This window comes from Canis lupus, chromosome 8 (genome assembly GCF_003254725.2).
Source record: "Canis lupus dingo isolate Sandy chromosome 8, ASM325472v2, whole genome shotgun sequence".
In the NCBI taxonomy this organism is placed as follows: domain Eukaryota; kingdom Metazoa; phylum Chordata; class Mammalia; order Carnivora; family Canidae; genus Canis; species Canis lupus.
In genome coordinates, this window is record NC_064250.1 from 49,754,422 (window position 1) to 49,777,338 (window position 22,917).

Here is a 22,917-nt window from a genome sequence, read left to right on the forward strand (position 1 = left end):
TCCTCCAGTAGTAGACCATAAGCCTTGCCAGGGCAAGGCTCACATTCCTCTTGTCCACCATTGAATCCCCAGTGCCTAGTACAGAGCCGGGCACACAGAAGGTGCTCAGTAACTACTTCCTGGTGGAATGTTTTAATAAATACTCCAAATCCATTTTATTATTTGTCATTTCAGGAAGTATCATTTCACAGGATTAATCATCGAACGCTGCCTAACAAAGTACCCCAAAACTTACTGGCTTAAAACAACAACGATTGCTTCTTATCTCTCAATCTCTGTGGGAGAGAAACTCTGACAGGGCACAGTGAGGTTAGCTTGTCTCTGCCCCACGTCTAGGACCCCGGCTGGAAGACTCAAAGTTGGTGGTGGAGTAAAATCAGTTCACCACCTATCTGATGAGTGATGTTGCTTGTGAGCTGAGAGCCTGGCTGGAGAGGTCAGCCAGAGCACCTCATGTCCTCTCTCCATGTGGCTTGGGCTTCCTCACAGCATGGTGTCTAGGTTCAAGGGTGGTGGTCCTGAGAAAGTAAGAAAGAGATAGGAGGAACATCTCCTTTTTATGACATAAGCTTAAGAGCTATCTAGCATCACCTCCACCACATTGTTCATTAGAAGCCAGTAGCTAAGTCCAGCCCACAGTCAAGGGGAGGGGAAAGCAGCCAACATCTTTTGGAAAGAGAAGTGGTAAAGAACTTGCCAACATTTTAAAACTACCACAACAACTGCTTAGCTAGCACAAGAGGCAAAGTGCAGGGTGAAAGGTGTCTGAAGAAGTAAGGCAAATTACTTCAAATTATTAACTATGTGAGCTTGAAGGCATTACTCCCTGAGACTCCATCTCCCCATCTATACAATGAGTAGGTTGTAGCTGCTGGTGCCTGGTGGTTTTCATGCTCAGAGTCTTCCTGCCTCAGTGAGCTTAAGAGGTTCTCTTCTTAACTAGCTTTCTTGAAGTCCCATGACCCTTCCCATCACGCATCACCCTTGGTTTCTGACCCTGGAGGCAGCAAGAGGGAGCTACTGGAGCTCGGGGGACCTAGGAAGCTCAGACACCAGGGATAACTTTAGGGAACAGAAGAGAAGCCACTGAGCACCTCCGGATTCTCCAAGGCCTTCTCTGTCCCAGCCCAGGTGTGGAAACCTCAGGGTGCCAGTGAGGGGGGTGGTGAGAAACAGGGCAGTCACAGACCAAAGCATTCGGCATCTGGCCAGGCCCCAGGGGTCTGCTTTACCCCAGAGAGACTGTCATTCATACTAACTCCTGGTGGGAGAGAGGGGAGAAGCCTTAAAGCGCAGGGGCTTAGCTGTCTCCTTTCAGAAAGTTCTTTCCTTCCGCTCCCTGCTCCTGTCGTTTCCATGTTACTGTTCTGTGGAGGGGAAGAGAAGGTTGCCTTGGGTCTCCGCAGTCCTGAGCCCACGCACAGCTTCCCCCTTTTCTGAACCGGCTGCAGGACGTCGCCTCACACTCCCGTGGGTCGCTCAGTCCCCAAACCCTGGGGCACAGCAGCCGCTTTGCCCGGGGCGGCGGGGGGGGGGGGGGGGCGGGTTGGGGCATCCACCACCTGGTTCGGTGCAGGGTCCACCCTCATCCCACCGGTGCACGACTTGGGGTGGAGCCGGTGGGTGCCTTTTAACCCTTTCGCTTCCAGACCCTAGGTCGTGACCCTAACCCCCCAGGGGGCCCCCTTTAAGGAGCCCGCGCGCCGGGAGGACCCCGCGCTCACCAGGTGTGACTGCCCGGCTGACAGCGGGGGAAACCGAGGCCCGCGGGGGGAAGAGACCTGTAGGAGGTCCCGCGGGGAATCAGACTGCGGGTGCCGTCTAGGGCCGGGTCCTCCTGGCCGGGCTCTCGCTCCGACCCTCTGAGGGCCCCCGCGAGGTGCTTCCTTTAGGAAATTCCCGGCCGCGGGCCTCCGCGCACTTCGCGCTCCGTGCGGCACATCGTACACGTCCTCCGCGGCGCCGCCGCGCCCCGAGAGAGGTGAGAGCGGAGAGGACCAGCGCCGTCCGCCTCCGAGAGCTAACTTGGGGCGCGGGTCCGGCGCGGGAGGCGGAGGGCCCGGCGGGAACGCGCTGGCCCTTTAAGGGGGGGACGGGGCGCATGCGCGGCGCGGGCCGGAGTCGGGGCCGGTGGGCGGCGGGCGGGCAGGGGACGCGCGCGCTCGGCGGCAGCTGGGCCCGGGGGCGGCGGGGGCGGCGGGGGCGGCGGCGACCGAGCCTCGCGGAGCAGCGGAGCCGCGACCTGCGCGTGGGCCCGGCGCTCGGGGGCTGCTCTCCCGGGACTAGCTCGGCGCGCGCTCGCCGAGGCCCCGCCGCTCGCTGCAGCTCCCTCCGCGGGCCGTGGCTGCGCGAGCCCCGAGCCCTCCGGCCGCCGGTCCTTCGTCCCGCCCGGGCCGGGCAGCGGGGAGCGCCAGCGGAGCGCCGCGGAGCATCCTTCGCCCGGCCCGGATGCCGCAGCCCCTGGGGGCCGCGACCGCGCAGCCGGAGCCCGCCGCCCGGTGACCCCGGCCCGGCCCCGCCGAGCCCCGCCGAGCCCCGCGCCCCGCGCCCCGCGATGGCTCGGCTGGCGCTGCGCGGTGCCGGGTGCCCGCCGTCCGCCCGCTGAGCCGCGCCCCGCCCCGCCCCGCCGCGCCCCGCCGCGCCCTGCACCCCGCGGGGAGCTGCGCGGCCGCTGCCCGGGGCCGAGGGCGCGGGGGCCGAGACAAAGCCCGGCGTGCGGGGCCCGGCCGCGGGCGTGGAATGAGCGCCCCCTCCCCGCGCCCCGCGGCCGGCGCGCCTCGGCTCCCGGGCTGGTCGCGCCCCGCGCCACCCTCCGCGGCGGGGGTCCCGGCCCCGAGCTGAGGCGCGCGGTCGCCCCGGAGCCCCCCGGAGCCCCCCGGAGCCCCCGGAGCGCGCGCTGCTGGGAGGGAGCGCGCCGTATTTTGGAGACGAATCTATTCTCTCCAGAACGGGGACTTGGGGCGCCCGCTCGGCCTGGGCGCCGGTGCCTTGAGCCTCTGTGGCCACAGGTCGGAGCTGTCTGGCCTCAGTTTCCCTTAGACTTCTCTCCGGTCCGCAAGCCCAGGCTGCTGCCCGGCATTGTTCTCGCTGTCAAATCGGGGAGCGTGGTGAAGGCTGCCAGCTCGGGGGTGCGTTCTCTTTATCCCACTTCACAAAAGGAACAAAGCCTCCAGGGCCGACCCCCGCCCTCCCCGCCCCGGACAACCACCTCTCTACCCCTACTTCACGTTGAGGCACTGATTTCTTTTCTTTTCTTTTCTTTCTTTTTTTTTTTTTTTTTTTCTTACCGAGTAGTATTTTATTGTACAGGAGCCACGCCCTGGTTTCTTAAAGGCGCCTCGCACTCTGTTTGGCCATGTGTTATCTCTGCAGCTGGTGTGTGGGAGGCCTCCAGTGAGCCACCTATTTTTTCCTGCCTCCTGATACTTACTCCCACCCCACCACCCCCCCGCCAAGAATTCGGGGATGCCCGGGGGGAAGAAGGTGGTCGGGGGTGGCAGCACCGGTGCTGCCACCACTGCCACTGCCGCCCCCTCTGGGGTCAGACGTCTGGAGACGAGTGAGGGGGCCTCAGCCCAGAGAGACGATGAGCCAGAAGAGGAAGGGGAAGAGGACCTGCGAGATGGAGGCATCCCCTTCTTTGTCAACCGGGGTGGGCTGCCTGTGGACGAGGCCACCTGGGAGAGGATGTGGAAGCACGTGGCCAAGATCCACCCCGATGGAGAGAAGGTGGCCCAGCGGATCCGGGGGGCCACAGACCTGCCCAAGGTGAGAGATGTGTGTGAGTGTGGGTTGGGGGGAGTGGTGTCTAGGGTTTTAGTGATGTTGGGGCTGGGAGAACAAAACCACACTTTCCTTGGTGGGGCTGGGGACCACCGGCATGGTAACACTTCAAAAATATACACAGGTTCTATCTGTCCAGAAGAATTTTCTCTCAACTACCGTTGAGGCTCTTCTGTGAGGTCCAAATACCCTGTTTCCAGGAGGCACTCTTCCCTCTCTTCTTATGTATTAAGGTTTTTTGTTTGTTTGTTTTTGTTTTTGTTTTTGTTTTTTAAGTAATCGCTATACCCCAGTGGGGCTTGAACTCATGACCCGGAGATCAAGAGTCACGTGCTCTTCTGGCTGAGCCAGCCAGGCTCCCTCTCTTCCATCTCTTGTTAAACATCCATGTTTTGTGGGCAGGGCAGCAGATTAACTGACAAGTACACTGATGTGGCTTATGTCTTATTTGCTAAGCCGATGAACTGTGGGCAGAGAGGTAACGAATGACTAAGGAGGATACAGGGGTTCAGGTGTTAAGAAAATATTTTCATGCCTTATCCCACTGAGTTCTCTGACAGCCTTGTGAAACAGGTGGGGCTTGGGGTCCCGTTTTCCAGACAGAAAAGCTGAAAACTCGGGTAGGAACTCAGGGTCCCACAGCTAGTAAGGGGTCACAGAGCAAGGACTCAACCACAGGTCTGTGGGCTTGCTGGATGCTAAATTCGGGGCAGTAAGAAAAGAGCCTGTGGAGAGGAGTAAAGTTAAATCATCTTTCTGTGCAGGGCTGGCTCCGTGATGGCTGTCCTTCATTTGCATTACCCATGAAGGCTGAGGCTGTGTCTCATTCATCTCTGTCTTTACAGGGTCTTCTGTATACCTGGTACAGAACAGGTTTTCACACACACAAATTTTGGGTTTTTTAACATTATGATTAAGACCAAGGAAACACTGTCCCCAGTGCAGAAATGCCCAAAGAAAAGCCCTGGGGTCAAAGGTCAGAGCTTGCTCAGGTGAGAAGGAAAGGGGCCAGGGAGAGTGGCCCTTAATGTAGAGTAGACACAGAGATGGCCTGTTCTGTTTCATTTTTACCAAGTTATTGGTAGAGCCATCAGAACTTGTCTTCCGGGAAAAGGGAATTCAGAGGTTGAAGATTGAGCAATGGTCTAACATTTCCAGGGGAAATAAAATGTGGGTTAATTTTGTGTGGCTACATAATTGTCTGTGTAGAAACTTGATATCTATGAAGCTAATCCCCAACAATTGGACATTGTTTCTGATATTCTTAAGATGAACACTGGGACGAACATTCTAACACATATTTTTGCGGGGGTCCATCTCTGGTTATTTCCTTGGCATAAATTCCTGGAAAGGAACTCTTGCATCAAAGGATATGTTTTTGATCGCCTGCCTATCTGTGTGAACTCGAGTGGGCCCTCAGCCTATTTGAGCCAGTTTTCTCACCTATACGATGGAGTGGATTGTGGGGAAAATTAAGTGAGAAATTAGGTGTCAAAGCGTTTAACGAACAGTAGAGTCTCAAACCAGTAGTTATTATTGGATGTGTGTTACCTCGTTTCATATCCTTCATCAGGAGGGGAGGCTAGATTTCACGCAGTGTCTGTGCCAATAGGGCCAGAGCCACATGCTTCCCCCATAGCAGCAAGGCGGTAGGTAGTTAGCAGACAGCTCTCCAGCCACTTGCTTATATCTAAATCAGGCTACGGGGGAGTGTGAATGGTTCCCTGCAAAACTGTTACCACTCCTGAAGACTAAAAAAAAATCAGCGAATTCATTAGTAACTGGTCTGTAATGTCATCTCGTCATCTTCAACCATCACGTAGAGGAAAGACACAAGGGAGAAATGAGGTTCTTGTCTGGGGGTAGAGGGGATGTCACAACTGACAGTATGGTGGAGCGGAAGGGGTTTTGTGAGCAGACTGGAAAAATTCTAAACTCGCCCTCCTTAAACTACGGGACAAATATCACAGACTGAGAACCTGCATGTCTGTATGAGGTTCCTCTTGGACCTTAGCCCAGAGTAGAAAGGAGCCCTAAAGTCTGGGAGCCACCAGAGTGCCAGCAACAGAGGGGATTAACCCCTAGGCTGGCCCCTCCCCCACTAGCCATGTCCTTAGAGGTGGCATAGTGGCATTCTCTGCAGAGCTCACATCAGGGTGGGCCCCAGAGCTATTTTGTTGGGATGGCATAATGTTTTAAAAGATCACTTGAGCCAAAATATAAAATTGGGAGATTTCACGTTAAGATCCAGATTTTGGGCACCCTTTCAGAAAATGAGAAGATCTGGGAACGGAGAATCTGTGATCCCACGTAGCAGCTGGCAGCTGGAGCTAAAGAGCGGTTCCCCCTCTTGCAATTGGCCACCGTCCCTACCCCACCCTTCCCACCTGCCTTACCCCTTTGTGCTACCTGCCTGGCCCCTGCCCATGGTTCAGTCTGGGAGCCCTGCACTGTGTGATAAAAAGCGTGTGATAAAAAGAGCTTGGCAGAAAAATCCAGCTTATTCAAATGCTGATTCTCTCATAACCATTTTTGTGAGGAAGGCATGCAGCCTCCTTGTGCCTCAGTTTCCTCAGCTGTCAAATAGGGATAGTAGCAATCCCGGGGTCCGAGGGATTTGGGAGGAATGGATGAAGTGAACATGTGAAACAGGTGAGCATGTGATGTGTACCCAGCAAATGGAGCAAGGCCTGAGGGTGTGATGGCCACCCCACAGCTGCTTTAGAGGATGGATGATACAGTTCGTTGAAGGGCAGCCCATTTCTAAAAGGATCTCAGGTCCAGGAACAGTTTGTGTTTTTTCATAAGCATCTCTCCTTGATGCTGCAAGCCGCCACCACCTTTCAAAGCTCGGTGGCCACTCCTCAGACCCAGCCGCTGAAGGTCTTCTGACCGTGGCTCTGGCCCCGGGGCTCCTGCACAACGGGGGTTTGAACATCTCCTCCAGGCAGCCACGCGGCCGGCATCAGCGTGTGCTGACCAGTCGCTCTGGCACGCCCCATGGTGAAGGTGAGCAGCTGTTGAATCTTAGCCATGTGCCAGCCCCTCTCCAAGGCCCCGACGCACAGCATCTCTATGCTGTGAGGTTGGTTCTGCCGTGGCACCCATTTCACAGATGAGGCATCTGGGGCACAGAACAGAGAGACATTCAGGAATTTGATGCCAGACTGTGAGTGGCCGAGCTGGGCTGTGGATTGTGAGGGTCTGGTTCGAACACCGGCTCTGTCCACGCCTAGGCCGCCCTGCTCTTGCCCACACGTTCGTCTGCTGGCGGTTCCTCCTCCCCAAAGCCTCCTCGCGGTGCTGGGCTGAAGTGGACGCCACCAGGGAGAATGTCTTCATAGAATTCAGGAGTGTAGGGGTCGCAGAGCAAGGGTAACCTCTGGCCCTGGTAGTGGAGGAGGAGTTGTTCCTGAAGAGATCCGGGTATTCAACAGCGCTCACTGCCGCGAAGCTCACTTAACCCCACCCCTTGGCATACCCTGGCTCCTGCTTTGCAGGTGGGGGTCGGGGGGCGAATCCAGGCTGCCAGTCCTAAAGCGGGCCTGGTCATGTGGATGTCCAGGATCCTGCCAGTTTGTTTGGGAGCGAATGCATATGTGAATGTTCCAAAGAACGCTGTCAGCGCCGTCCACGCTGGTTAACACAAGTTGACGTGAGTCGTGCAGCTGGCCAGACAGATCTTTCCAGCTAAGCCTCGGGGTGGTGGTCTTTGAGGCTCTGCTTGTGAATCCCATGTCTTTCTTTGCCTCTCTTGGGGTCATTTCCCTCTCCCAGAGGTTCTCTGTCTGGATGGCAGGCAAGGCTCTGACCCAGGGATGGTTCTGGCAAGCATAGGTGAAGGACCCTCTGACTAGAGCTCCCTCCTTCTTGGGAATGTCTCAAGGGAGGGCATATTCCGTCTCTATCCAGAGCTCCTAGAAGTCCCGGGACAGCCTCACATGAGAAGAGGATGACCCACCTGCCTCTCAGGGACTTTCCACCTGAGGAGATAGGCGCCATGCTGTTCATATTGCAAAGGAAATTTTCCAGTTTCTCTCCCACCGCCCCCCTCACCCCATATCCTGACACAGGGAAGGCTAGGCCAAGCCCTCAGAGAGTTCTGGAGTTCATCTGGTACAGAGTAGTCAGGCAAGAAGAAGGAGAGCACCCCCCTCCACCATCCTGGGACTTTCACCCCCTTGGTGACTATAAGTGGTGGCGTCAATGTGGCCAGCAATGTGTGTGAAAGGGGAAATTGCTTCCTCCAGAGAGGGCTGTCAGCTGCTCGGGACTGCCCAGACAGGAAGGAGGGGACCACAAGGAAGAGACAGGAAGTTCATGCAGAGCTGTTGCTCTGGACTCCCCTGACCGACCCAGGCCTCCCCTCCTGCATCTTCTTCACCCTTTAGAATGAATAGGACAGGTCAGAACCTGTCCTTTGTCCTCTGTCATCAGTGGCACCCCAGACATGAATGTGCAGTGATCACCGCTGTGTCACTTCCCTCTACATTAGAGCCCTAGACATCGCAGCCCTGTTACTTTAAAGGCTGTGCCACCATCTCATTACAGGGAGACCCCCTCCTACCCCAGCCCTACCCCAGGTTCCCACAGACAGGGCTCCTGCTTTACCCTTTCTCTCACATGTATCCCTATTCATGCAGACTGAGACTCTCAGCAGCTCCAGCCTGCTGGATGAGAGAGATCTGTGGGGACTGGTGGGTGGAGGTGGAGGCCTTGGGAGTAGAGCGGGATACTCCTCTGTGAGGATCCTGAGGCCACCTCCCAGCAGGATGTCCTTGTGGCCAAGAGGAAGCCCAGACAGGTGGGCCTTGTTGGCAGTCTGGTTCTTCTACCTAAAGAAGTCTGTTCCGTAACCCCAGAGAACCCCAGCTGGTGCTTCTCTTGGCCACCTCAGCCTACCTGACTCGTAGCCAAACAGATCCTGCTAGGATTCAGGCTCCCCTGGCCTGAGGAGGGGGCCTGCAGTCTAGGGGACACATCTGTACAGTGGCCTCTTTCCTGGATGCTGCCGGGCAGCTCACTGGTTCCTGGCCACCCCCATCTCTCCCCTTCCTGGTCCAGGCATTCAAAAGTCTCCTCTGGGGAGGAGGAGTGCCCTCTCCATTACGTGGTTGCTCTGTTGATTACAGGTGTGGAGCTGACAGGAAAGGGAGGGGCTTGCAGGGACTTGGGGCCCCTGTGCCTCCATGAAACCCCTCCAAAGTGGCTAGATCATGGCAAGTAGATTCACAGCAAGACCTGTCCCCAAACCTGTTCCTCTAGCCAGCTTCCACTGACCTAGTCCTCAGCAATTCAGGCCGCAGCTGGCAGGCCTGTGCCTCCCGAGGCACAGGGGCCCCAAGTCCCTCCCGAGGCGCTGCGATGCTGGGGTGCTCTCACCCTCATGGAAGGAGCACTCCCCCAGCCCAGGCAGGTCCCTGGGGGAAGGGGACACCAGGTAAATCCACTTTGATCCAGCAGTTAAACCAGAGCACACCCCAAACGTGAATGGATATGACCCCAATATTGACATTCTTGTTGAACCTTGAAGTTCATGAACATTTAAAATTCAAAAAAGCTGGTGAGTCAACCTATGCTTTCCTAAAATTATTAAATAATCATAAAATTGAAACATCAACCTAACCTCCAAATGAGGAATGCTGTCAAGTGCCAGGAGGGAAAGAAAGGGCCACGGTCAGGGCCCGACCAGAGTCTCTGGAAGGAGTTGGAAGGTTCAGGACAGGAGGGAATGTATGGAGGGCTTCTCCAGGCAGTGACTTCTCTGGGGCTACTCCTGGGTGTCAGGTGGGCAGGAAGCTCCAGGATTAGCCTCCCTCTTCTAACTAGAGCTCTTTCTCTGTCTCTAGATTCCCATACCGAGTGTGCCTACGTTCCAGCCCTCTACACCTGTCCCTGAGCGCCTGGAAGCTGTGCAGCGCTACATCAGGGAGCTGCAGTATCCTCCCCAGTTCGAGGTCATGGCCACCATCTGGCTGGTGCAGTGGTCCAAAGACCAAGTGGGGCTGGTTTTCAGACAGGGCTGGAGAAGCATCAGGAGAGTGACCCCATTCTACAGCCCCCAAGAATGCTGTTCACAGGGCATCTCTGTGCCCGGCAAGTGATGCCAGCACAGCCTGGCTGTGGGAGTCTTTTATCTGATGAGTGCCAGACCCCCTCTGCCACCCACTTCCTTCCTCGTCCTCCCTGTGATGGGAGAAATGTCCTTGGAGAGACCCGCTGCTAAGACTGTCAAGCCTAGGTCCACCAGCACAGACCTCCTCCTCTGCTGTCCATCCAGACCTAGCAGAAGGAGAGTGGGGAAACTCTCCCTTGGGGCAGTTTAAAAGCTGGTTTGAAAGAGATAGGGGGAGGCAGATGCAGGAGAAAAAGGCTTTGATGCTCCAGGACATAACTTCTACGTCTTGGAACATTCTTCTAGTTCTTTGCCTTTTTCTTCCCGTGTACGAGGCCAGTTGCCTAGCATGGAAAGACCTGAATCCCAGAGCCCGATTCCCCAGTATCCCTGCTCTGGGCCTCGATGGAGAGGCCCAGAGCTGTGTGCCCTGAGTCCTCTCCCTTCTAGCTGCACATGTGCCAGGGATGGGAGGACTAGGCATGGTGCCTAAGGAGGAAAAGCAGGCTCATTACTGGAAACCAGGTCCAGCCCTTCCATTTCCCAATGGGGAAGCTGTGGTCTGATTTGGGGAAGGCAGTTGGCTCAGGAGCAGCACCCAGCAGGTAAGCTGCAGTGGACCCCCAGTGCAGCCTCCCCTCCGCTCATCTTGCTGCTCCATCTCTCCGGGCCCTGGCTGGCCAGGCTGCCTGCCCCACAGCCCACTGCTGTGTAGGGGAGAGCTGAGCTGGCCTCTCCTTTCTGATGTTCCAGCCTTAAGTGCCTTGTGGAAGCAGCTTGTGGGATCCTTACCCAGTCTGCACCCCAGAGGTGTCGGGCCCCGAAGTCTGGGGGGGTGGCGGGCAGGGGGGCAGAGGGGTGCAGCTCTTCCAGACCTGGCTAGAAAGCCCTTAACTGGCACCCACAGGTACAATCACACAGGGACACAGTTCTTTGAAATTAAGAAGAGCAGACCTCTGACAGGGTAAGTTTGGGGAGCACCTTGTCTCTCTGCATCCGGGCTGTGTCCCCAGCCAAGTTGCAGTGCCTGGGGACAGCCTTTGGGGAGAAGCTTATGAGGCAGGCAGGGACATCTTCCAGGGGAGCCAGAGAGGGTGGAGGCAGGGTTGGGGACAGGTACCACGGCGGGGCTCTGAGGTTGTCATAAAGGGGAAAATCCTGGCCAAGATGAATATCCAGGGCTCCCCTGATGGAAAGGAAACCCCAACATCCATGCTGAGCTAGGAGAGTGATGGGTAGCCCCCCACCTTGCCCTGGTATTGACAGAGGGTGGTCCCAGGTAAATGTCTAGCCTCATCCTTTTTTTCTTTTGTTATTTTTATTTTTTTAAAGGTTTTATTTATTCATGAGACACACACAGAGACAGAGGCAGAGACACAGGCAGTGGGAGAAGCAGGCTCCATGGAGGGAGCCCGATGTGGGACTCGATCCCGGGACTCCAGGATCACACCCTGGGCCAAAGGCAGGCGCCAAACCACTGAGCCACCCAGAGATCCCTTTCTTTTTTTTCTTTTTTTAAACAAGAGATGAGCCTAGCAGGAGAGAGCCAGCCATCCCGTTCTCTCCATGCCCTGCAACTGCTCACGTACTCCCCATTGCCGGGGACCTGTATGCTGCCCCCTTTGCCTTATTGGACTCTCTTCTAGTCATTTTGTGCAAGTCCCAGTATCTGAGAAGCAGGGACCCCACTGGAGACAACACTGCATCTCTCACTTCCCATTCCACCACCCCTGGAGACCCCTGGCTGGTTTCACCCCAAAGAAGCCCCGAAGGCAGAGGAGAGTGAAGGGTGAATGCCACTGCTGGGTCTGGGGCCTCAGCCCAAAGCTTAAAACTCTGTTTTAAAAATTAATGTGAATTTTATATCTTTCTCCACACATTATCTGTCCATGTTTGCTTTCTTACAAGAAATACTTTAAATGGTTTGCTAAATGACTTAATTACCCCGTCCCCAAACCCCTGGGTAGAGTCCAGCCTCTCTAACCGAGAAACTTCGCTCTTATTATGCTGTGGCTGCTGTATGCTAGGGGCCCAGCTCCAGCCTCAGTGCGATGGAGGAATTCAGCACCCTCCTGGGCAAAGCCAGTGGCCAGGCCAGTGTTCCAGGGCTGGGAACAGCATACGGTGAGGGAACCAGGCCTCAGGAATAGGCTGTCTCAAAGTGGCCTGAATTGGAAGTTCAGAGCAGGCTGGGGTTTGTCACTGGGGTTTGTCACTGCCTGAGATCCTGTGTCTGTGCCCCGGGCAGCTGGCCAGCTGCAGAGGAGCAGTTGTAATCAATTACAAGCTCTTTGGAGAAGCCCTGATTGAGAGAGGTGTTCACTGTGCTCCAAAAGGGACAAGAGCAATGCCAAGGTCCCCAGCATCCCGGGCATGCTTTCCCACTGCCCCTGGCAACACTGTCTTCATAGAAAGCCCCCAGCCCAGTGAGGGTCAAAACCCTGCCTACCAGGGCATGCCCCCTACACCCCCATTCAGGCTCCTCTCTCCCAGAAGTCTTTGGAGTAGGAGCCTGGGATGGGAGGAGGAAGTGAAAGGGGGTAGAAAAGGGGGGGGAAGGGGCCTCCTTCTATATCTTTAGTGGCTGCCTCTTCTCCTCCTGCTCAGGCTCAGGACAGACTTGGGGGCAGGGGGTGCACAGGCTGGGCCTGAGCTGGAAGGGAAGGGGCTCTCAGTCCTGTAGCACTTCTAGACCATCTTCTCCCCGCTCCTGACCCTCCTCCACTGGAAGGGCCTGGAGGCTGTGTCCTCATAGTTCTGCTTCCCTTCCCCCAGGCTGATGGACTTGGCCAAGGAAATGACCAAAGAGGCTCTGCCAATCAAATGCCTGGAAGCCGTGATCCTGGGAATGTATCCTTCCTTGGCCCTCAGAGACTAGGGGCAGGTGGGCTCAGCCTGTCTGAGCTCCAGCTTCCTCCTCTGGAAGGGGAGGGCTGAATGAGCTCCAAGCCCTCCCAGCAGTCATGACCTTGATCCCAAAGCGAAGGGGTTCTTGGGGCAGCGGTGAGCTCCGTCCCCAACACCTCAGTTGCTAACTTTCCAGGCCTGCTTTTTTTTTAAGGATTTTATTTATTTATTTATTTATTTATTTATTTGTTTGTTTGTTTATTTATTTGAGAGAGAGAGCATGAGCGGTGGGGGAGGGAGAAGCAGATTCCCCGCTGAGCAGGGAGCCCAACTCGACTCTGGGTTTAATCCCAGGACCCTGAGATCATGACAGATGCTTAATTGCCTGAGCCACCGAGGTGCCCCTAGGCAGGTCTTTTTTACGTCATGTGAACACAGTGACTATGTTCTCTGAACCCCAAATCAGGGCACATTGTCTCACAAAAGGCTGTTGTACCATTTCTGAGAACCAGACAGTCTGGGAGAAGCCATTTGAATGCCCAAAAGTTGGCATTTCCAGGACATTGTAGATTCATAGAGATGATGGATGGGGTCTTTAAAACAAAACTGCCTTTTTTAAAAAGCAGAGTTTCTGGGTCACCCCCATTCAAAGGGCAGAACTGAGGCCTAGAGCTGGGTTACCAGGGTCATGAAGTGGGACCGACCAACCCCTGGTCAGCGCAGGAGGGAGACAGGTGTTTATGGCCGGGTCTCCGTTCTCATTCGTCTGTGCCTTAGCGATGGCCTTTTGTTTTATGACGGAAAACTGTTAAGCTTGTACAAACAGAACAATATAAGGAATCCCATGTGCCCATCACTCAGTCTTACCAGTTCAAGGCCAGTCCTGAGTCATCTCTGCTCACCCCCACCATCTCTTGCTGCCCATAGTACCTCCCAGCTCATAAATATTCTGTCCGCCCCCCCACCCCCCACACATACACATACCCCATACCCGGTATAGATGCCTGGCTTAGTGCTGCAGAAAGGGCAAGGGGGCTGCTGCCTAACAGAACAAGGACCGCATTCTCTAGGACAGATCGGGGAGGAGAATGTGATGGTCAGGCCAGGAGCACGGCTTCTCTAAGGAGGACCATGGTCCAGGGGGTACACTCCCCCCACCCCTCACAGCCATACCTACCTTAAATTATTCAGAGAGAACACCGGGGCGCCTCCTCAGTCCCACTTCCGCAGAGGCCCCTAGAGCTAACTCCGCTGGGGTGGTGGTCAGCTGACAGGCAGGCCCACCTCCACAGAGCTGGACAAGCATGGCCCTGTCTAAAGGGTTCTTTGCGGGGATGTGCATGAGAACCTCAGGCCACTGCCCAAGCCTCCTCCACGACCCCCCATTCTCTTCTTCAGGGGCCACACACACCAAAGTTGAGGTTCCCAGCCACACTGTAGGGGGGAGACTCTGCTTCCTCCCTGCAAAGCTCACAGAAGCTGCTCCAGGCAGGATGCCATGGTCCCAGAGGCCTTTCAGAGGTTACCTGGGGGCTCCTGGACAGGAAGACGACAGGAGAAGCTCCCTGGTATGGGCTGGGGCCCCTCCCCAGTGTCCCCCACAGAACTGCCACAGCCCCCTTGTTTGTTGCACACACGGCGGACACCGTACTGAATTTGCTTCCTTGTCTCCTGGCTGCACGCTGAGCGTGTGCCTTGTTCATCTGTGTCCTCAGACACTTGCAAGGAGTGGGGCTCAGTAAGTCCTGGAGGGGCCGAGAGCATAGGCTTTGGGGGCAGGCTGACCCAGACCTGAATCCTAGCTCGGCAGCCGACTGACTGTGTGACCCCAAGCAAGTTCCCCAACATCTCTGACCTGTGGGGTCTTCCTCTGCAAAAGGGCATGATGGTAGTGCCTCTCTGGCAAGGTGGTTGGGACCACTGAACCAGTCATTGCATGGAGGACACCTGGCGCGGTGCCTGCACAGGGTGTCTGCTCCATGCTTTTCTCTGCTCACCTCCTTTGACTCAGGTGTTCAAGTAGAGCTCACTGAGTAACTACTGGGTGCCTGGCTCTGGGCTGAGCCCCAGACATGCATCGAGGAACATGGTCATACAAGGTCCCTGTTCTCAGGAGTTTATGGCTAAGAGGGGCAGGCTCAGGTGGATGGGGGACAGCCCTCTGGCCAAAGGGAAGAGCTGGTGCCGAAGGTCCTGGGTGGGAAATCCTGGTGGATGGAGAGACTGAACAAGTGAGCAGGCGGGGTAGGAGGCCACGGGGGCGGGGGGCAGCCGGCCCGGGCTCCACTGGCCTCCCGGGAGGACCTGGTTGTGTGCAAAGGGCGGTGGGCAAGCACGTGTGTGTGTTGGGCGGCAGCAGTGAGAGAAAGAGCACAGAACTGTGAGCATCTGGGAGAAGTGTATGTGTGAGAGAGAAGACAAGACTGTGTCTGCGAGCGTGTAGGGGCGAGTGTGGGGAAATGTGTGTGACTGACAGGAGGGAGGGAAGGAGGGGGCTGGCAGCAGGCCTCCCTCATCCCTCCTTCAGCCGGGAGGACTCTGGAGGGCCCTGCGGTTTGCAGCGGGGAACTCACGGATAGCTGGTAACAGCTTGACCTCGCGGCAGCGGCCCTACAGGTTACTTTATTGAGCACCTACTGCATGCCAGGCTGCGGGGGGCGGGGGTCCTCCAGCCCGGGTCCCCGGGGTGCAGGGCACTGGGGGGAGGAGGGGAGGCCCCTGCACCCCTCGAGCTGTTTCCTTAGCTGGGCTGGCGGGGCCAGTTACCTCACCAACAGCATGCCCACCCTGGAGCGCTTCCCCATCAGCTTCAAGACCTACTTCTCAGGGAACTACTTCCGCCACATCGTGCTGGGGGTGAACTTTGGCGGCCGCTACGGGGCGCTGGGCATGAGCCGGCGCGAGGACCTGATGTACAAGCCGCCGGCCTTCCGCACGCTCAGCGAGCTCGTGCTGGACTACGAGGCCGCCTACGGCCGCTGCTGGCACGTGCTGAAGAAGGTCAAGCTGGGCCAGTGCGTGTCCCACGACCCGCACAGCGTGGAGCAGATCGAGTGGAAGCACTCGGTGCTGGACGTGGACAGGCTGGGCCGCGAGGACTTCCGCAAAGAGCTGGAGCGCCACGCCCGCGACATGCGGCTCAAGGTCAGTGCGCTCTGGCCCGCCAGCCCTGGGCGCCGGTCCCCTGGGGACCGCCACCAACACCCTCTCCTTGGCCCCCACCCCAGCAGCAGAGGGGCGGGGCTCTCAGGGAGGGTGATGGGGGTGGAGAGTCTGGCCCCGAGGGGCTTGGCTCCCTGCTCCTGTTGAGACCGTCCCCTTGGGTGGGCGTGGGCGGGCCAGGGAAGGCCCTGGAAGGAAGAGGCAGGTGAGCTGGGTGTGGGAACCGGGAGAGGGGCAGGGGTGCCACCCTCCTTTGGAGCCTTTGGTTGGGAAAGCAGAGGCTGTCTGGAGGAATAGGTAGGGCCAGGTGCAAGGAGCCGGCATCCACCCTAGGTATGCTGACCCTTGACCTCCCAGACCCCACGTTCAATAAAGAACCAGAAAGTCAGAAAAAGGAAGCCTTACATGGGAAGATGGTGAGGGTGGTGGTTCCTTCTCCCTCTTCCCCACTGTGATAAGCAGGAGGGCAGCTAGGAGGGGCTGTCCTACCCCAGCAGGTGGGCTGAGCTGCTGAGAAGCTTGCTCCTGGCAGCCGGACAGTGGGCACAATCCTGGCCTCTCTTTGGGTCCCCCTGGATTTCAGTGCCTTGCCTGGTGCCTGCCTGGCCCCTCCTGGGTGTTCAGCCCCTCCCCATTGCTTGGTCACTATTGAGCACAGGAGGCCAGCTGGTAGCTTGCAGGAGCTCTATTTTTGGGGCAGGAAAACCAGGTACAAGGGAGGCAAGGAGTTTGCTCACAGGCCATGAGGAGAGTGGGCGGGAGCTCAGTCTCCAGATGGGGAACACCAGGTGTGTCACAGGTGCAGGCACTGTGCCTGCAGGGCCTGTTAGAGCTCGGCTGCCCTGCCTTGCCCGGCAGTCACAGCACTTTCCCCCCGGGGTAGAAGCCAGCGGCAGTGACCCTGCACAGCTCCGGGGGCACTGGCCCTCCCTGTGTATCACTGGCTTCCCAGCTCCCTGGCTCCTGCCACTGGAGTCACACTGGGTCTTCGGGGGAGCACGTTGGACCTAGAGTTGGAGCTAAGAGTTGGCCTGTCCTTAGGCACTGTGATTCCCAATCTATTTGGCGTGAAGGACTCCCCATGTTATTTGCTCCTCTCTAGCATCCCTGCCATATACCCCATTTTTTGAAATTTTAGTTCAAGCTGCCCATGCCATATAAAAATGTTTTATTTGCTTTTCGCCTTTTTCCTTCACCATATGTAGCTGCCAGTCTGAGCATCTGCCCGGTGACCAGTGTCCTGCTTGGGCCTGGTGGGATCTCAGCCCAGAACTCAGACATAGGCTGCTTCCCCAGTTGTTGCATTTACCTGGCTCGGGTGAACGGCCCAGGGCTCCTTACAGTATCACAAAGCCTAGTGACTTCCCTTGACTGCATGCTGCCCTGCTGGGGAACCCTTGCCCGGCAGCTTTAGTTCCCAGGAAACAGGTTTGGGATGATCCTGGAGACAGGATGGCCTCGGGGCTTTTTGCTCCACCGTGCGGTGCAACGCAGGAGGGGCTCCGGGTCAGCTCTAACTGTGTCTTTGCTTCTCCTTCCCTACCAAGATTGGCAAAGGGACTGGCCCTCCCTCTCCCACCAAGGACCGGAAGAAGGACGTCTCCTCCCCGCAGCGTGGCCAGTCCAGCCCCCACCGCAGGAACAGCCGCAGCGAGAGGCGGTAAGGGATGGGGTCGCGCCTGGGGGGACTGGGTCGTGCGTGCGAGGTGCGAGGAGAATCCTGAAGGCTTTCCCTCTTGTCTTCTAGATCCCTGTGCTTTTCTCACCCTTTCCCCACCCTTCCTTTTTTGCCTCCACCAGAGGAAAGTGACCGGGGTTGGTGGGTTTGTGTGTTTCTGGGTTGACACCTCCCAGGAGCAGTGCTGTCCCATTTCCCTGGGGAAAGCCACATTCACTGGCCCCCTGGCTACCCAATGTGAGGCACTGGTGCCAGAGCAGGAGGGCCCACTGAGAGGGTGGGGGCAGCTGTGTGGGAGGGAGGCAGGGACGGGTGGGCTCCTGGCAGACGACGAGTTCTCCCGAGAGCATCACTGGGCAAGGTTGACATCAGATGGCAGCTGTTGGGCGGCTTTGAACATAACTTTGGCCCCTGCAAGTCTGGCGTTTGTCTCTATCTAGATGGCAGAAACAGCCCATTAAAATGCCAGGCCGCCTCCTCTCCTTGGTCTCCCACACGGCCGTCTGGCTCTTGCTTCAATATCTGTGTGGTTCAGGAACCACAGCTCCGGGATGATTTAGGGGCACAAGCAGGCCTCCGAGGTACAGTGTCTTTCCCTTAGACTCGGGAGGCTTTTATAGAGAACAGATTCCCAGGGCAGCTGGGGACAGCCAGCTGCAGGGGAGGGGGCCTCCGGTGACCAGCAGGGCCTGTAAGGGAGTGTGGGGAGCACAGCCGGGACAGCGCAGGGCAGGGCAGGGCTCCGGGAACACACTTCCACGTGTCCTTCACTGCTGCGTTTGGGGCACCTTGGAGAATGGAGGGGGAGCGACCCAGGAGCAGCCCCTGTGGTTCCGCCCACCCCCACCTCCCTGCCCAGCCACTCACCCTTCCCCCCCTCACCCCCTTCTCTTTTTCCCTGCAGGCCATCGGGTGAGAAGAAGCCTTCTGAGCCCAAAGCCATGCCGGACCTCAATGGGTACCAGATCCGGGTGTGAGGCGCGCGGCAGTGCCCCAGCCTCACCGCATCTTGGGGCCAGGATCCCCCTGCCAGAACTGGCCTTGTTTGTGGGGAGAGAGGGCCTGGTGGGGGGCAGGGTGAGAGGGCGGCAGGAAGAGCCTGTCTCAGCTCAGCCACCCCAGCTGCTGCCCCTCCCACTGGGCCAAGACCCCTAACTTTGGGCCAAGAAGCAGTTAGTATTTTATTTGGAGTTTTTAACCCGATAACTAAAGTTTAAAGTGTTTGGGGGAAAACTTAAAAAACTAATGGATCTGCCAATCGCCAGAAGGCCAGTGCTTAGATCTGAGGACTACAGGGTTGGGCAAGGAAGGGACGCTGGCTCTGCTGGTGTCTCTCTGGGGAGGTGAGTCCGTCCTGTCTCAGCCCCACTAAGCCTGTGGCTGGGCGGGGGTGGAGTAGGGGAGGGAGGGAGGTGTTCCCCTAGTTCTGCCTCCCCTGGGAAGCAGAATCTTGACCCAGGGAACGGGAAGCAGGGTAGAAATCATCCTGGGAAAGGTCTTTGTGGCCCATGGCAGGAGCTTGGCCCAAGGCCACATGGCCCAAGACCAGAGCCCCTGGCCCAGGAGAGGCCTCATGCCCTTGCAGCCTGTGGCCAGGGCTGTGGGGGCTGTAGGAGAGCCCAGGGGAGCCCGCTGGGGGAAGGAACCCCAGGCCGCTACCTGGCCTCCTTGCTTACTCCAGCTCTGCCTGGAAGGGTGAAGCTGGGGGTGCTCCCTGCTCCCTGCAGGGCGGCTGGGCTTTGCCACAGGCCCGGAGCTGTACCAGGCTTGGCATGACTGTAGGGACTGAGCAGCCTGGTGGGCCCAGGAACCATGACTGGGGATAGAGTGGGACACTCAGGCCCCAGGCTGTCCCCTGGCAGGCCCCAAGGGTTGTGGGGAGACACTGCTACTCCCCACCCCTTTTCTATTACCTCAGTCCTTGCTGTGAAAATGAAGACCAGATCAGGATGCTTGTGCCTCAGGCCTGGCTCCCCTCATGCAGCAGCCCATCTGGGTTTGGGGGTAGCAGTGACGGTCAGACCTGTGGCATGTGCCTTGTCAGGGAGGCATCTGGACAGCTGGTGTCTGCACAGTCTGCCTATCAAGTGTGAGATACCTGGTGGACACGTGAAAGTGGAAAGACGTTGGCAGGGTTGGGGGAAGGTCCTAGAGACTAAAGCAATGGCAAGTGATAGGGCGAGGGCGCAGCTGGCCACCACGAAGGAGCAGAGCCTGGGAACTGGGGAGTGTAAGTGAGAAAAGGATGCAGGGGAGAGGTTAGAAACAGGCTGCTTGGGAAATAGTGAGTTCCCTGTTGCTGGAAGTATCCAAGCAAAGCCTGGATGGCAACTTGTCGGGAAGCTGTCGAGAGGATTCAGGTTATGGAAGGGGAGCCGGATAAGGTGACCGGCAAGGTTTCTTTTCACTGAGAGGCTGTGCTTCAGCCAGGGGCCAGGCCCCGGATAAGGAAGGATCAGAACCAGGGTTGGTTCTGAGGGTTCACACGCCCAGAGGGCCAGGCAGGGGATTAACAGGAGGGCTGCAGTGAGGGCCGGGTGGCCAGCTAACGGGCTGCTCCTGCCCAGGTATTCTCAGAGTGGGGGCCATGCATTGCCAGATTGTATGATTGTTTCTCAGAAGCCAGAGCTCTGGATTTTTGTGTGAAATGACCTGATTTTTAAATGTTGGCAATCAGTTCGGACAATGTAAAAACCCAACATGAAAGAGAATGCCAATTTGTAATCTCTGAGGTAGAGAGAGCTTGTGCTGGGGAGAAGTCCACTGAGAGGTTTTGAGGTGGAGATCAAGAAAGTTCATCTAGGCTTCCCGGGAGGGCTGGGCCAGGGCAGGGTCCTCTCTGCTGAAGCTGCCCCAGACAAGGCAGCTGGCCCGTGTTTGTCCTCCTCCCCGTCCTTGCAGACCGGAGGCCTACCGGAGTCACCAGCAGGGGTGGAGTGGAGATTGCCCAGTGCCCAGCCTGCCAGGGAGATGGATGTGCGTGGGAAGCAGGGAGGGGTGGAGGGAGGGAGACACGATGCTTCTGCTGATGCAGGTGCCCATCAGGGAAGCACCAGGGGCTGGCAGCTCTTCACACCAGCAGCTTCTGGCCCAGAGCCAGGCCCGGCAGGAGAGCCAGCTGGGCAGTCCTTGAGTTCCTCAGGGGCCGCCAGGCCCTGGGGAGGACACCTAACTAACCTGCCCCTGGACTACACTCCAGCCAGGCCAGTTCCAGCACCATTGTGGCCCCTGACTCACCATCCCGTCCCATCCCAGGTCTCAGGCCATGGGGTGCTGGTCCCCACGTTTGCCACATTGGCCTGGGGCAGAGAGGACTCACTTCGGGAGATGTGCAGCTGACAGCGAACGTGGCCTTTTCTGGGTCTACACGTGGGTGCCACTTACCAGCAGGGGAGGGGACTGCCACATCCCCAGAGACCCCAGGTCTTAAGGGAAGACTTGACAGGGGACTGGGGTCAGAGAGATGGGAGGAAACTGTTCTACCCTTCTCCAAAGCCGTCTAGGGAGAAATGGGAGGAGGCCCACCCCTGTTGCTGCCCAGGAGGGAGCTGATCACCCTGAGCAGATAACCCCCCCGCACTCTCCCTCCTCCCTCAGACCTCGGGCCTGTGGAGGCCACCACAGGATACAGCGGTGCTTTTTAATTTATTTTTAACATTTTCTCATATGTAGCAAGCCCTCCTCCCCTCCTGGGCGTGTTTACACAGGCTCTGCTCCCTGGGGCTGGCCTGACTGCAGAGTTTCTGGGGAGGCAGAGGCAGGGACTTCGGGGCCTTAGTCACCATCCTTGGTTTCACCTCATGTCACTTCCTGTGAGGAACAGGGGCCTGGCTCCTGACTCAGGACTGCCTTCCAGCACTCAGTGGGGGCTCCTCTGCCCCCAGGGGTGGAGGCTGCTGGCCCAGGAGGCCCCAAGGTGAGGTTAAAAAAAAAGCTGCTTCATGAAGGTGGGCCAGGGTGGCAGTGATTGCTTCCCAAAGCCCAGCTCCTTGGGCTCAATGCCAGCTCAGAACACTGGGAACTGGGTGTAGAGAGCCCTCCTGCCCACCTAACTGCCAGTCCTCTCCCTCCCATGGCCTCAACACAGTCACGTTCCCCTCACCCATCACGCCAGACCCCATCCTTCCTGGGCATGGCCAGGTGAGGAGGGAAGCAGCCCTCTGGCCCCCGACGCCATGAAGCCTAGGGCCAGGCTCCAAGGAGTGGAAAGGGCCCAGGGGTTGGCTGTGTCTGGTTTCCGGCCCTCTCTGCCGGCACACGCCCCATTCCTTCCATCCTGGACTTGACCTGCTGGCTCTGAGATGAGGTCCAGTTCTGGTCAGCAGCATGTCCAGGGGCCCATGTGTCTGTGTGCACCTGGGGCTCCTGCCTGGGTTGTTTTCTGGCTTTGATGCACTACCATCAGCAGGCACACCCCTGGCCTGGAAGCACCAGGAAGGTGCACACCGCTCATTGTGCCAGAGCACCCCAACACACACACTGGAATCTCCATGGGTTCCCGCTCAGAAGCCAGCTGAAGGGTGGGAGGGGGCCTGCCTCAGGCCAGACTGCTCTGGTGCTAGCTGCGAGCCCATCAGTGTTGACCCCCAGCCACACCCTGGTGCTCCTGAGTCCCAAGTTCCCCTTTCTCTCGGGTATGCTTGGCCCAGGGTCCTGGGGACAGGGGGGCCACCCCTCCCTTAAGCTTTGTGTTAAGCTGCCTGTGGGACCAGACTCTGTCCTTCCTGCTCTTCCCGTGTCAGTATTGCTCCCTCCCCTCTCACTTTTACCCCTCTCATTGCTGTGCTTGCTTTTTTCCTGAAATGAATAAAGGCTCCCCGGCTCCGGTTGCACCGGCTGGGCAGAAACCACATGGAAGCCTTGTCTCCTTTCCCCTGCGAACTGAGGCCAGAGCCCACCCCACCCACCAGTGCCATCCCTGGTAGCTGTAGGAAGACCCAACCAGAGGTAAGGGGAGCCCCAAACCAGCCAACAGGAAGCCTACAGGCCCCCGTAGCCATCGTGAAACTTCTGGGGTCCCCTGTCACCCTCAGCCTGCCTAAGCCACTCCGCTCTTGTCAATCCTAACCTGGGAGATCTTTCCTGATGGCTGTAAATAAAACCTCTCCTTCACACAGTCAGCCTGAGCCGCACAGGCTGGCCCCAGCAGTCCCCCAGGGACAGAGGAGGGAGGATGAGTCTTCCCCTAGGAGGAAAGGTTATTTCAGGAAACCACAGCAACGGGGCTCTTAAGTCCCTTCTCAGCGCAGGTGCCCACAGTCTCAGCACAGAATCTACAGTGGCTAAAGTCACAGCTTCAGAGAACACATGTGGTTCCACCCATCGCCCCTGC

At 57.6% G+C, this 22,917-nt stretch overlaps 1 protein-coding gene and 1 long non-coding RNA gene across 4 annotated transcripts; one reads left to right on the forward strand and one right to left on the reverse strand.

Moving 5' to 3' along the window:
- Window positions 1-130: 130 nt before the first annotated feature.
- LOC125755674 (uncharacterized) lies at window positions 131-2,143 on the reverse strand. The gene is made up of 2 exons (XR_007412728.1): window positions 1,725-2,143; window positions 131-518 (listed from the first exon to the last, which is right to left on the reverse strand). It is a non-coding gene; the product is annotated as an uncharacterized LOC125755674 (long non-coding RNA).
- Window positions 1,855-22,437, forward strand: VASH1 (vasohibin 1). Of its 3 annotated transcripts, none has more exons than XM_025443706.3 (8): window positions 1,855-1,981; window positions 3,295-3,768; window positions 9,633-9,721; window positions 10,806-10,862; window positions 12,674-12,748; window positions 15,508-15,889; window positions 17,455-17,567; window positions 18,490-22,437. In XM_025443706.3, exons 2-8 carry the CDS (start codon window positions 3,466-3,468, stop codon window positions 18,560-18,562), a joined length of 1,092 nt encoding a protein of 363 aa, XP_025299491.1. In that variant the 5' UTR covers window positions 1,855-1,981; window positions 3,295-3,465; the 3' UTR covers window positions 18,563-22,437. The 3 variants fall into 3 exon arrangements, with proteins under 3 accessions (XP_025299491.1, XP_025299490.1, XP_025299492.1); XM_025443705.3 differs by lacking the exon at window positions 1,855-1,981 and adding an exon at window positions 2,831-3,128; XM_025443707.3 differs by lacking the exon at window positions 1,855-1,981 and adding an exon at window positions 2,831-3,128 and having other exon boundaries at window positions 3,310-3,768.
- The last annotated feature ends 480 nt before the right edge of the window (window positions 22,438-22,917 follow it).